Below are 13,475 nucleotides of genomic sequence, written 5' to 3'. Positions count from 1 at the left end.
TCTGTACCTCATAGGGTTGCAACGTGCCGCCCTAAGTAGGTAGTTCTTTTTGACATTAGTGGTCCACAGGAACAGAAAATGTGCACTGCAGTCTCCTCGGACTTCTGGCAGAACCTGCATGTCGCATCTTGTTTCTTTCGTTCTTCTACGTAAAGAAGGTAAAAGGTTATATGCCTGTGTCTGCCAATAAACAATGAAAGACTATCTTGCCATACAGGTTTAATCGAAAGTGTATTTTAATAAACGCGTACATCACCAAATACGCGTTATTACCATCTTATTAGCAATTTTACTCGAAACTTCTCAGAAAAGTAGTTATTTTTATCGCTTGTTCAGTGCAAACGAGTCCAAAGTTCATGCTAACCAAATAAAGCTATAAAATTTACAATTATCTTAGTTAAATCTCACTTTAAAAATGCCTTTGTCGTCACGAAATTTTGAAATTTCTTCTCTGACTAAGAGTGCCTCCTTCGAAATGAAGTGCAAAAATGTAAATCAGATGAGTATTGCTATTGATATTTTTACGGCTACTAAAATGACTGTTTCATCAAAGTATATCATATGACATACATTCAATGTTTCCTTCACGTGCTAATTGATTTTCATAACATAAAAAACTAGCGACCCGCCCCGGGTAAACCTTAATAAATTATACACTTAAACCTACCTTAAGAATCACTCTACTTATATGAGAAAACTGCATGGAAATCCGTTCAGTAGTTTTTGAGTTTATTGCGATACAGTCAGACGCAGTGGGAGACTTTGTTTTATAAGATGTAGTGGTTTTGTTAAACGGTTGCCGGAAGCCTCTAATCCGTCAGCTGCTTGTTTTTTGCGTCCGGATTAGCGAGGTCCTGTATTTATTTACGCTGGTTAGATTAATCATTCGACTCGCAAAATTCTAAGAGAATAACCGGTAGTATTACAACAGATTGCGGCATTTAAGGCATCAAGGCAAATTGACCATAAAATGACCTTTTTATTTTATTAAGCCCAAATTGTGGGTTAATCGTTTCGATTTCATATGAAGCTTTAGTGTTGTCAATAATATGGCAGTGGTAATTAAGAATGTTGTTTATTAAGTAATTTTACCATGTCATTAAAAGTTAAGCTTTAATTCAGGTAATGATACTAGAATAAAATTACTATGAAGAATAATAAGGACACAAGTGATACTATAAGATTGCACATCACGGACGTTAATTGTTAAGCCATTTAGGGTTTACTTCACATTGGACATTTCATACCGTTAGTATTGCCTACAGGTGCAAGTTACAGAAAACTTCCAAAAAGTTGGAAATATTCTAGGAATATTTCTCATGAAACAAGGGAGAAGTTCATTATGATATTGAATAATTACGATCCCTATACAAAAATATGGGAAGTTCGCGAAGTTTTTCCACGTGGAAATTTCGCAATTTTAGAAACATTCCGACGGGCCCGACGGCATCAGTAACTGTGCCTTAACTGAATAGTAATAAAGACTTGAATGTGTATTTTATGAGATGCTCGCTAAACACACGACAGACGTTCAAAATTTAGCAGAAAATTCATGTAAAACGTGATACGGTGGTCGTGGGAATACCTTATTTTTGCCGTGTCTGATGCCACTTGGTAAAACAAGGCCATATCTTACAAATACACTGAAGTGATTTAGGACCTTGTCTGTGTAAACGTTTTATACATCGCACGTGACTCGCGCGCAGCCTTATGAATTATTAAAATTTTATTGTCTTTGCAAAAACGGACTCCTATTTCGAAATAGTACTCAATATAGCGAATTGTTTTATTGCTGTTTTATCCGCGTCTATATTTGGGACAATTGGATTTTTAAGCGGTCGAAAGATCGCGACATGGGAGGACGCCATATTTGTTTTTTTAATGTCTACTTATACATGGAAAAGACGGCGCCACCGTCAGGATAAAATGCTTGAAAATAGTTCTTATTGACAAAATTCGACATAAATTGTTTTATTTTTATTTAGAAAAATATACTGTGTTGAAACCTGATTGAGAAATAGACATCAAATTTTTATTTCCTTGCCCCATGGCTCAGTCTAGTTTGGGGTCTACCAGACGCCCCAATATCATACCAGATACCAGACGCACCAGTGTACTGGTGTGGTTACAAATAAACATTGTTATATTTTGTATTCGAATAGTTTTAATATCCACTAATAATAAATAATTCAAAGTTAATGTATGTGTTGCATAACTTATATATGTAGTTGACAAAATTGTGATGATTGGAGGTACAAAAGCCAACATACCTTGGATATAGCAGCAGAGAATCCAGCTTGACACACTCCAGTCTTCCTGTTCCCATGGCTCGCTGGAATATAAAAAAAAACAATGAATATTTCGAAGAATATAACTGGAACAATAGTTCACAGTCGAAGTGCTCTTGCATTTATGCCCAATCTTACACTACAAGGAGCAATTTTATAGAAAGATAAGTGGCAATGGTAACATCGATAACGGAAACCACAAAGGGCTTAGTTAAGATGACGATGGGACATCGACAAACGTCAAACGACGACTACGAAAAGTTTTTAACGAAATTTTTTGGAGGAAACACTTATGATTGGAATATGTGTTTAAGTTATCATAGGATATTTCTCGTTTTATTAACTGACACAAGCGGACCTTAATCGCGTATTAAGTTTTAAATTGACCTCCGACGTTTCAAGGACGGCGTTGTCCCCGTGGTCTCGGAGAAGACTGGCTAAAGTTGACATCAACATCGCGCGGCTAGAAGTTGATATCAACTTTAGCCAGTCTTCTCCGAGACCACTAAATTTAAAACTTAGACCACGGGGACCACGCCGTCGTCGGAGGTAAATTTAAAACTTAGACCACGGGGACAACGCCGTCGTCGGAGGGAAATTTAAAACTTAGACCACGGGGACAACGCCGTCGTCGGAGGTAAATTTAAAACTTAGACCACGGGGACAACGCCGTCGTCGGAGGGAAATTTAAAACTTAGACCACGGGGACAACGCCGTCGTCGGAGGTAAATTTAAAACTTAATACGCGATAAGTCCCGCTTGTGTTAGTTAATAATGTGTAAAAATCATGAAAGTTTAAATCAATATTTCTCGTTTTTTTTTCGTCATCGTCCTGTTGGTTTTCTATTTTGATTCATGCCCAATTACTTTTAAAAAAGCTTCACATCTGAAGGGCAGTTTGATGTTACCATTTTTTTTATTTATTATAAAATAGTGCCTTGCATCTTTTAAAATTGGGCGACACGATAGGCGAAGATAACGATTTTGCACAACATGGACACAATGCTGACATGACATTTGTGCTATAATATATAAAGTGATTTTATTTACATGAAATATTTATTCATGGCGGTAAAATGGTCTCTAAATGGGATCTGAAAATGGAGATTTAGTAGAAAGTTATAGGATATAAATAAAAGTTGGGTGAAGTATAGCGTATTCTGCCACTTATTACACTAAATGACATACTTATTTTTACTAATGGTAATCGAGTCGCTTCACAAAATTTACATTAATTAATTAATCAAAAATATTTGGTAATCATAGCACCAATGTCTAAAGTACTGATGTGCCATGTCTGATATTTCGGAAAGTTCCCGAAAGTGCGAAATTTCCACATTGAAAAATATCGAAAACTTCGATCGTGGATCGAAATTGTTCGTTTCCAAAATGAAAGTTTCCTTAATTTGCTATGATTTGTTCCTCAAAATTTCTGATTTTTCTTCAACCATTTAGAAACTTTCAGCGCATCTGTATTTTAATTGACGCTTAGATGTGATATGTCATTTTGTGTTAGAGCAGCACCATGAAATACATTTTAAATGTGTCGAAGTGTACTACGAATACGTCCAGGGTGCAGTTATTACATCGAACTGTACCTTCCCGTGCACTCACCCTCGTCCACGGTTTTGAAATCTGAACAACGAACATAGAAATAAACACGTCACATACATGTATATAATACACACATGATAAACATAGAATATAATATTAAGCAGGTATACATACTTAACATAATATATGTAAGTAACCAGTGTTTTTAACTTCAAGCTGTTTTGTTTAGGGGTCATCCATTAATTACGTCAGAAGTTTAGGGAGAAGGAGGGGTCAAGAAAATGTGACACGTTGTGACAAGGGGAGGGGGAGTTACAAACGTTACTATGACTTAATCTGGAACCGAAAATAGTTTAGATTTTTTTTCATTCGCTGTACAGTTAAATAACTAGTTTTTGCAATGATAATAATTTTTATTTATGTAATTTTCTACTTCTAATCGGTTGCGTTTTATAAAGTTCTTAATATTGATTTTATCATTTTTATTGAAACAATAATGCCTAATTTGAATTACCGATTTTATTGAAAACAAAATTGCCAAATATGTAACGTCGCACCAGGGGGTGAGAGGGTTGCCAAATATGACCAGTAGGTCTAAGATGGTCGGCTCTTTATCATTTATCACCTTGCCTGTTACGTTCTAACAAGTATGTAAGCGCAAAAGTGACGGGCATAGTGATAAGTGCTAAAAATGGAACCATGATGCTACCGCTGGTGTGACAAGGAGGGGGGCGGGTCAAATATCTTGAAATACGTGTGATGTCATTTATGGATGACCCCTTAACCTCTATACCAAATGAATACGTATTAAAATTTCTTATTTTTAATTAATAGTTTTGTGTATAATGGAACACCTTTTCCTTCTTTATACCTTTCTTTTTTTTCGAAAGGTCGCATGTTCGAGTCTTGTCCGAAGCCTTTAAAAATTTGTTGTATTGCTCACAGACGATTTTACTTGATAAAAATAACAGTAAAAATAGTTTGGAAATAATATTTCATTTATCAGTTGGTCGGTTTGTTATTATATAAATGTAGACAATGATAAATATAATATGATATCGTAATAAATATCAAATACTTAATGCATATTGTAAAAACATTCACAGGTGTGTTTCAATAGAGCTGATAGCATCTGTCTTAAAAACTTGTGCTCTTATGCGTTGTTTTCACAGGTGCAAGACTCTTTTGAAATAAACTATAAATTGTGTCAAAGCAATATTGCAATAAAAGTATTGAATAACCAGTGAACATTTAATAACATCGATAATTCAAGTTTTTATGCAGTAAATTAATAAACTTTTTTCGCAAAAGAATTGAGGTTCATAAATCAACATTCGGTACGCCGCAGGCGCACATCATTAAGACCCCGTCTTTTTCTTTCATGTTGATGATAAAGTCGTGGGAAAGAGAAAACTGCCGAGCTAAGCATATCTGCAATTACTATATTTGACTGTAAACCTTGTTGTAATGGGATAAGGTAGATAACTAAATGGGTTTTTGAATGGGTCGTCACTCAGTCCACCATTACCGGCGGAAGTGATACGAATTCGCGCTTCGATCATTTTGCACGCGACAGTGATTTTACAGAATTTGATATTGCTCGATTCGAAATTGGGGCGATTTTTATTTCGATGTCGATATTTTTGGGTGGATTTGGATAATGTTTGCTTGTTTTGAACAGTTACACGTTTTGGGCAGGACCGAAAAAAATTGTGTAACTTTCCATTGCGTTACGAACCCATGCGTTATTTAGGACATAGGGTGAAATTGAGGTTATTTTGAATTGAAAAAAAAGAAAAACTATTGTACGGAATAACTATCTCTCTGTCTCTCTCTCTCTCTCTATCTGCCCAAGTATCATCGCGCTTAAAAAGCTATCTTTACATTATCGTTAAACACTAGTATCAATTCACTGATCTGATGAAGTGATAAACCAACATCCATTCCAAACTGGCCCCACGTTGGGCGCCAAAAATGTAGTACTATAGTGTGGAAAAAAATAATGGGCCCTTGAGGGAAAGTGCCTTAAAACCTTCAGTTAGCTAATTTTTCAAAGGGAAGTGTCCCTTCCAGGGCACATTAATTTTTTCCACATTATAATTTAAATTAGGGAAACAATATTTTGTCTACTACTGTAACTTTATGCCCAACAATTGAATTAACATTTGAGTATGGTGGTCAAAAATAACGTAAGATACCTCGGTTGTGCTGCACAGAGCAGAAAAAAAAAAACATCCTAGAATAAAACGCAAAATGATTACTAAAAATTTGGTCACGGTCCTTATCATCTTAACCACAAAAGAGAAAAAAATAGAATTTTATTCATCCCAAAACTTTAAAACTATAAAAAAAAGATTATAGTCTCAAATACTCACGGGTTCGACAAGGTGAGAACTCTTTAACATCATGGCCGTCTGAGGATGAAGCGACGAAGCAGGCGCCTACCGGGTCACGGTGTTGCAGTCGGTGGTTCACGAACGAGACGTAGCGAGGGGCACAAGCCTGGGGGCGAAAGAGAGGGACACATTAATATTGTTATGATGATTTATATAGTTTTACCCTACTGATGGCAAGTCGTTGCGATAGTAATACTGCTCAGTATGAGAGGTACCGCAGTTTCGGACAATTGGTTCACGAGTGGCCGGTGGTGCGAAGCTACCATCACGGGAATTATCCATAAATGATAAAGACTCTTCTGTGATGGAAAGCCACATTTTGCTGGCGGATTTTTTTTCGTCAGTTTTGAATAGAATTTGGCTGGCATTCCGGGCAGAGTAAATACGAAATAAAAAGTTGCCCCAAAACAAATGTTTCCTTCGCGTTACCAGAATACCATACGATAACTAAGAGGAAGATTATTTAGAACATACGGTGAAATTGTTTCGGTATATTCTTCATCAACTTAATGATTCACACTCGGTATAATTATGTATGTATTAATATATGTATGTTTATTTGTATTAAGTATATGTGTAAGTTTATCTATATATAGTTTATATTCATATATAGTCTCGGTTACAAATTCATTTACTTACTTTAAAAGACACTGCACCTACTTAATCTTTCTGGCTTAACTCATTGGTTGACTGGTAGAGAATGCCTTAAGGCATTAAGTCCGCCATTTGTACCTTCATGTATTGTGCAATAAAGATGAAATAAATAAATATTGTACAGAGTAGTATGGAATGCTGTCATGATATTTTGTGTTCACAGTGAGGTACTTTTAAGGAAACATCTGTACTCAAATATACAACCCACATTTTATTGTACCTGCACGTTCCATGTATGCTTCTGTGTTATCTCCTTGATAAATAAATAAATAAAAACCAAAAAAAAAGAAAAAAAAATCTATCTATCCACCAAAATTTATCGAAAACTGTCAAAAAAAAGAAATTTGGTAACAAATAAAAAATTAAACAAGTTTCGTTGAAACTTACAATTATCCGTCTACAATAAATTACCTTTCATGATCTAATTTCTACTAATATTTCTTCTAAGAACCCCCCTTTATAGTTTCTTCGAATATAACCCAGCATAAAGCGTACGCATATAGAATTACAGTTATAAATAATATTTATAATGATCCCCAAAGATTTACAGCTAAAAAGAGTAAAGCAAACGTTAGAATATCAGTGACCTTTGAGATTATATTTTAATAGTGTGAAGTTATGGTTATCTCCGGAAATATCATACGTCATTTATGAACTCGGGCTAATCCTGACTGATCCTGGAATAACAAACGTTGGGGCGAGATAATCCTAATGTTAGGGTTGACACGCGCCGCTAAAGCTTTAGATTTGAATTTCCAAATCCATGTTTGATACAATAGTTATAACACACTTTAGTTTTCATTGTGGGAATGACAGGCAAATATTTTGTAAATATTTGTTTTCCAATTGTACAAAATATTTTAGTAGTATTTAGGCAAATGGTATTTTTGTTGTCATATTTCATTTTACTTATAGTAGTATGAATTCGCAAAAAGATTAATGTCTTGAAGTGTAAAAGGACGACTGGTTTGGCCTAGTGGGTAGTGACCCTGCCTACGAAGCTGATAGTCCCGGGTTCAAATCCTGGTAAGGGCATGAGTCATGGGTGTTTTCTATGTATTTAAGTATTTATAAATATTTATATATTATATATATCGTTGTCTAAGTACCCTCAACACAAGCCTTATTGAGCTTACTGTGGGACTTAGTCAATTTGTGTAATAAGGTCCTATCATATTTATTTATTTATTTATTTTAAAAGGAAGAAAAAGAGTGCAATATATTAACCAAACGCTAAGTAACCTAGTTGACGCATTAAAAATTCTTTATAAGTAAAATAAATTTATGTTTTCTGCGTTAACGTAAACCCACCCAAATTGATTCGACTATTCTAATTCAGGTGGGTCTATTATTTGAATGCTTGAAAATAAGTTTATAAATAGGTGAAAATTCAGATAAAATCATTATTTTTGGTTTTTATACTCAATTACGTATTGAACTAGTGGACCACAGTTCTTTGGACTATTGTTTTGTGGTTTTACGATATGTGACAACCCTAGCACCCCCAAGAGCAAATGAAAAGAAAACAGTCGCAGATGCGCGTGCGCGCTAGTTAATAAAGAACAGCTTATGAGTGTTATGGACAACAAACGCCATCTGGCGGAAACACTCGCTTTTCACAGGTCTTCAGGTAATGTTTAAATTTTACTCTGACATTTTACGTATTTTAGGTTCCTAAAGTAGGTAATCAGGTTTTAAACTAATTTAAAGTTTAATTTAATTTAATTTGGCGTTGAAACTCTAGAATTGAGACCTAGGTCCATGGGGTCCCAGCGTGCACAAGTTTTTTGGAGAAATCGCGAAACGTCTGGTTGACGTAACTGGTGACCGAAGAGCTGGCGGCTTCCTCGCACAACGTATCACTTTTGCGATACAACGAGGTAATGCCGCCAGCATCCTTGGTACAATGCCTCAAGGGCCTATTTTAGATATAAGCTGGTTATAGTAATCATCTGTATTTAAAGTATTTATTAATTATTAACTGTGTACATAAGAAGTCATAAGGTGTTTTCAGGTGATGTTGAGTTAACTTTGTCATTTTTTTATATTTAGGTTTGCCAACAGGTAAAATACAAAAATATTTATAAATGACAACTTATAAAATAAGACTGCTTGAGTATTCACCCAATTAAGGGCAAACACGGCTTACATTTATGTTTTTCTTTTATCCTAAGTACTAAATATATACAAGGTAATGCTGGAATTAGTAGAATACAGAAAATAAGCTAAGTAACTAGCAGTGGCGGTGCGTCACAAATATTCGTAGGGAACCCGGAGCTAATTTTGCTTTCCTTTTCACCATGAATCGATCGTGAAAGTACTCAACGGGCTGAAATTAGAAAAGCCGATGGGAATCGAGTTCTTTGAACGATCCGCCACTGGTAACTAGTGAGATTCATGCTGTCAGTAGTCTAAGTTAGTATAAGTTTACAATTTTACGTATGTTTCAGATGAAGTACCTACCGTGTTAGGTTAATAAAGAACAGCTAATGAGTGTTATGGACAATACTCGCTTTCTTGTGTTATTTAATGTTCACAAGTTTTTAGTTGACGTTTAAAGGTGACATTTCGATGTCAACTGCTGCGACATTGCCGGTGCAGTTGACAACCAAACATTACCTTAAATGATACATTTTTACTGTATGCTCAAAAGAATCGTGTCCATAAGAAGCAAAATCCAGGGTAGTCCCAACAGCATATTACTATGTTAGCGGATAGGCCAGACAGTCTTTTGCAAAGATTGGATGTCCGCATTAATAATTGTTTATTATTTAAATTAAAATTTTGTAGTCGTTTCATTTTTATTACTAGTGTTTATTTTTTTGTACAAATAGTAAATAACTATAGCTTATAAGATACTGAAATTAACAAATGTGGACCACTTTGTCTGAATAAAGAAATTATTTAAGCTAGGTTTAGACGAGCCAGCGCTGCCTTGTTATTAGCCTCGTATTTATAAACAGTTTTTCAAGACAAGCCAACGCTGGCTACCAGCACTGGTGCGAATAGAACGCTTGTCTATTTCCGCCAGTGCTGGCTTGTCTGAGGACTGGCGGCAGCGTTACTGGCTTCGTCTAAATCTAGCTTTAGGTAAAATAGTAACCTTGTTACGAGTAGGTTAAAGGTACCGTTTGGATTCAAACTACATACACCAGCTGCTGCTGCTGCAAAATTACTGCCGACTGAATTGCTGTCATAACACCAGTGAGAACCTTAAGGCAAATTTTATTACTTAAGAAGTAGGTCGGTGTACTCTGTATCTTTAGATATTTAAAGAAAAGTAAACAAACACTTTGTATATTTTCGCGGTTATAACATTTATTCGTTAACCAACCAAATAAAAAACCGCCTGGATCTATCACTGAACGACCTGATTTTAACCTACATTATTTGATCATGTAATGTTTTCATCTACCCTCAACTGGCTTAAGTAGTCATTTGAGGGTAGAAAACCTACCAGATACAGAGATACGCCCCGAGTCGAAGAATGAGATACGTTAACGATAAGTTCTGGTTTAGATAAGTTCTCATTTAGATATCGTTTGTATTGTATGTCGTATAATTGACAGAATCAGCTCGATTCGTGCAACCAATGTCACTTTGACATTAGAAATATCGTAGATCTTTATTGGGATCACAGCGGAATCGAAATAAACGTCAATTGACATATCGTTTAGTTATCGATCTTCGAAAGATCTTTCCAAGATCTTAAACGTGTCTTAATCATTCTTCGAATCGGGCCGATAGTTATAACACACGTTTAGGTAAGTAAAGTGTTCGTCTTTGTCTCATAAGTATGAGGTACTTAAACGGAATGCTTAATATCAATATTACGGTGAGTATGATTCATAATGCCATCTTGCGTTGAATTTGTTTCGAAACTGCGACTTTCTTAAAGCGTCTTTGTATGATCAATGCAGATCTTTGTATGTTGACTCAGCTTGAGTCATAGCTGCATTTACTTCATATGCGAATATTAAATACATACATTTTAAAACGTATTATCGAATACTTCAAGCAGAACAATTTAAAAACTTTTGCCTAGTCACTAAAACCAATACATATTACGCAATAGACATGTGGTGGGCGGAATGGTGGCCGTTTTCAGACGGAAGGAGTGCCTGGCGTCCGTTGGCTTTGGCTCGTTAGGAGGACGACATTCGGAAATTTGCGGGTCACTTCTGGATGACATTGGCTCAGTACCGGGAAAAGTGACGTACTGGAAGAGAGCCCTATGCTCAGCAGTGGGCGATAAATGGGTAATGATGATGTTGAGACATAAGTATTGGTAAAGGGTTCTCCAAATCCAAATGGCGGAGCGGTGGTGTCGCGGCGGCGCCGGCGCCTGTTCGCGTGCCCGGCGAGGCGCACGCGCTGGGCCGCAAACGCTCCCTCTGCAAGAGCTATCGCTCTGTTGAATGATATGTCTCTGCGATTACCTGACGTTGACATTTTTTATCATGCATCTTACCAAATTATTAAAGGCATTTATGAATTTTTGAATTTAACTTAATTTAATTGATTATCATTCATATTTATTTACTTTGTTGACATAATAGGTATTATATAATCGAATTTGCTTTTTGTTTTTGTAAGGTTGACATGTAATTTTCATAGTGTAAGTGTGACATAGCATGTATAATAATTATAATATCATTACTTATAAGCGCCTTGGTTTATTAGACTGTAAGCTTATTTGTGAATAATATGAAAAAATAAAAAAAAATGTGCATAATGGTCGCGATAAAGGCCTATATTTAATAAGGAGTTCTTAAACACTACTAACATAAATTAAATGACATGTTTATTACATTTTACATTCGCAAAGGTCAGTCTCCTCGGGGCGGTACTTGTAAACCATGAACCCGTCCTAAATTATATCCTCTCGAGATTTCAATGCACTGAAGCACTTGCGAAATGGGTGCAGCTCATAAAAGAACGCTGATACGTGAGGAATGTTTAGTTATGATACATTGTGGGAATTTTCATTACTTTTAGACGAGGTATTAAATAGGCTGGCTGGTGCATAGATTCATTTATGAGACTTCACTTATTTAAATGTCAATAACGGTCACCTATACCGATAGTCAGTACCGTAAAACCACCCAACTATAGTCCAAAGCTCCCAACTATGGTCCACAAATAGACTCAATTTTTCTCGTTCAGGTGTGTATTTTACTATATTTTTGTAGTTCTAAGGCAAAGTATGTTTATAAATGGAAGGTAAAACTAGGAGTAAACCACAAGGAACATTGGTATAGATACTTAATTTCCTTTTGAACTTGTGGACCATAGTTGCAGTATTGGACTATAGTTGGGTGGTTTTACGGTAGTTAATAAGCAGGAGGGTTCAAATCCCGGTAACGGCATTTATTTATGTATTTATCAAGAGTTTGCTCCTGAGTTACGAATTCTTAAAAAAAAAACCTGTTAAAACTAATTCTTTACTATCTTATTACATACAAAATATACACATTAGCAGTTTTGTCTTGAAAACCTAATAGAGTTACCTGGGGCATCGTCCCCAGGACGCTTGCTGCATTTCCCCGTTGGATTATTATTATTATTATTTATTAATCAGGCAGGTAGTTGAAACAACTGATAGTTGCCTGTATCTGAGTGATCTTCACTTAATATGTATTCTTTGCGCTGGTTAAGTATTTATCTAGTCTGTTCTTAAACTGATTGACATTCAGTGCTGATTACAAAACAGCCGCTGAGCGAAGTATTCCTAATGAGATATTAATAATGTATGTAACAGCTCATAAGATAATATGTTTTGGTAATGTAGGACGATTGACAACCTGTAGTATGTAGGCGAGCGCTCATATTATTATATAGATTTGAACCTTAATACTACCACGATACAGTTGCTTTTTAAAAAACATTGTTGCTTTGCCACGTGGCTCATATGGGAGCTTACCGCTCGCATAAAAGAAACATTGGCTTTTGTTTAACAGATTAGAGTCCGAGGTCTAAAAATCATTTGAGAAAATTCATATTATAACTTACTTCTGTTCTGAATAAGTATTTGGCATAAATTTCATTTTTGGTACAAGCTTTTATCGCTGACTGTACTTTTATTTCCACGGGCAACTAATGCCCATCGAGACAATTCTATAAACCCCAAACACAATCAGATTGCGTTGTTTTATCACAGAGTGCCTATGGCTACCTCCTGTCTCCATCATCAGATCAGTTAGATGATACCATAATATTGCATGGTCACCCGACTTACATATGTATGCAAATTTTCAGTTGTATCGGAAATCGGGAAGTGGGTCAAATTTATCTTGCAAGATATGACCCATACAAATATACATAGTTACATTGAGAGTTAAATAAAAGCTTGTAAAAAGAGATTATTTCGCTGTGCTGCAATAGATATCAATGGGCTGATAAATTAATAGGTATGTAGAATAGAATAGAATAGAATTTGTTTTATTCATAAACACACAAACAGTAATAGACAGACATAAAAGAGAACAAAGTGAGAGTAAAGTGTCACGAAATGGCCTCATCTCAGCATGTTGCTGGCGACTTCCAGCGCTGATCTTCCGATGAGACCATCGAGTGCGAAATA

General features: G+C 35.7%; 1 protein-coding gene across 4 annotated transcripts in view; it reads right to left on the bottom strand.

Moving 5' to 3' along the window:
• Positions 1 to 13,475, bottom strand: part of LOC133520942 (integrin alpha-8) — a 229,797-nt gene that overhangs the window by 33,293 nt on the left and 183,029 nt on the right. For 2 of the 4 annotated variants that reach the window (XM_061855654.1, XM_061855651.1), the window contains exons 4-6: positions 6,218 to 6,344; positions 3,903 to 3,923; positions 2,271 to 2,332 (exon numbers count right to left, since the gene is read on the bottom strand). In XM_061855654.1, coding sequence (XP_061711638.1) covers positions 2,271 to 2,332; positions 3,903 to 3,923; positions 6,218 to 6,344 — 210 coding nt within the window. The remainder of the gene's footprint in view (positions 1 to 2,270; positions 2,333 to 3,902; positions 3,924 to 6,217; positions 6,345 to 13,475) is intronic. The other 2 variants (XM_061855655.1, XM_061855653.1) reach the window with 1 other exon arrangement.

The sequence above is a fragment of the Cydia pomonella genome, chromosome 9, assembly GCF_033807575.1.
Source record: "Cydia pomonella isolate Wapato2018A chromosome 9, ilCydPomo1, whole genome shotgun sequence".
Taxonomy (NCBI): Eukaryota; Metazoa; Arthropoda; class Insecta; order Lepidoptera; family Tortricidae; genus Cydia; species Cydia pomonella.
Note: the sequence above shows the minus strand (reverse complement) of the source record. Positions and strands in the feature narration are given on the sequence as shown.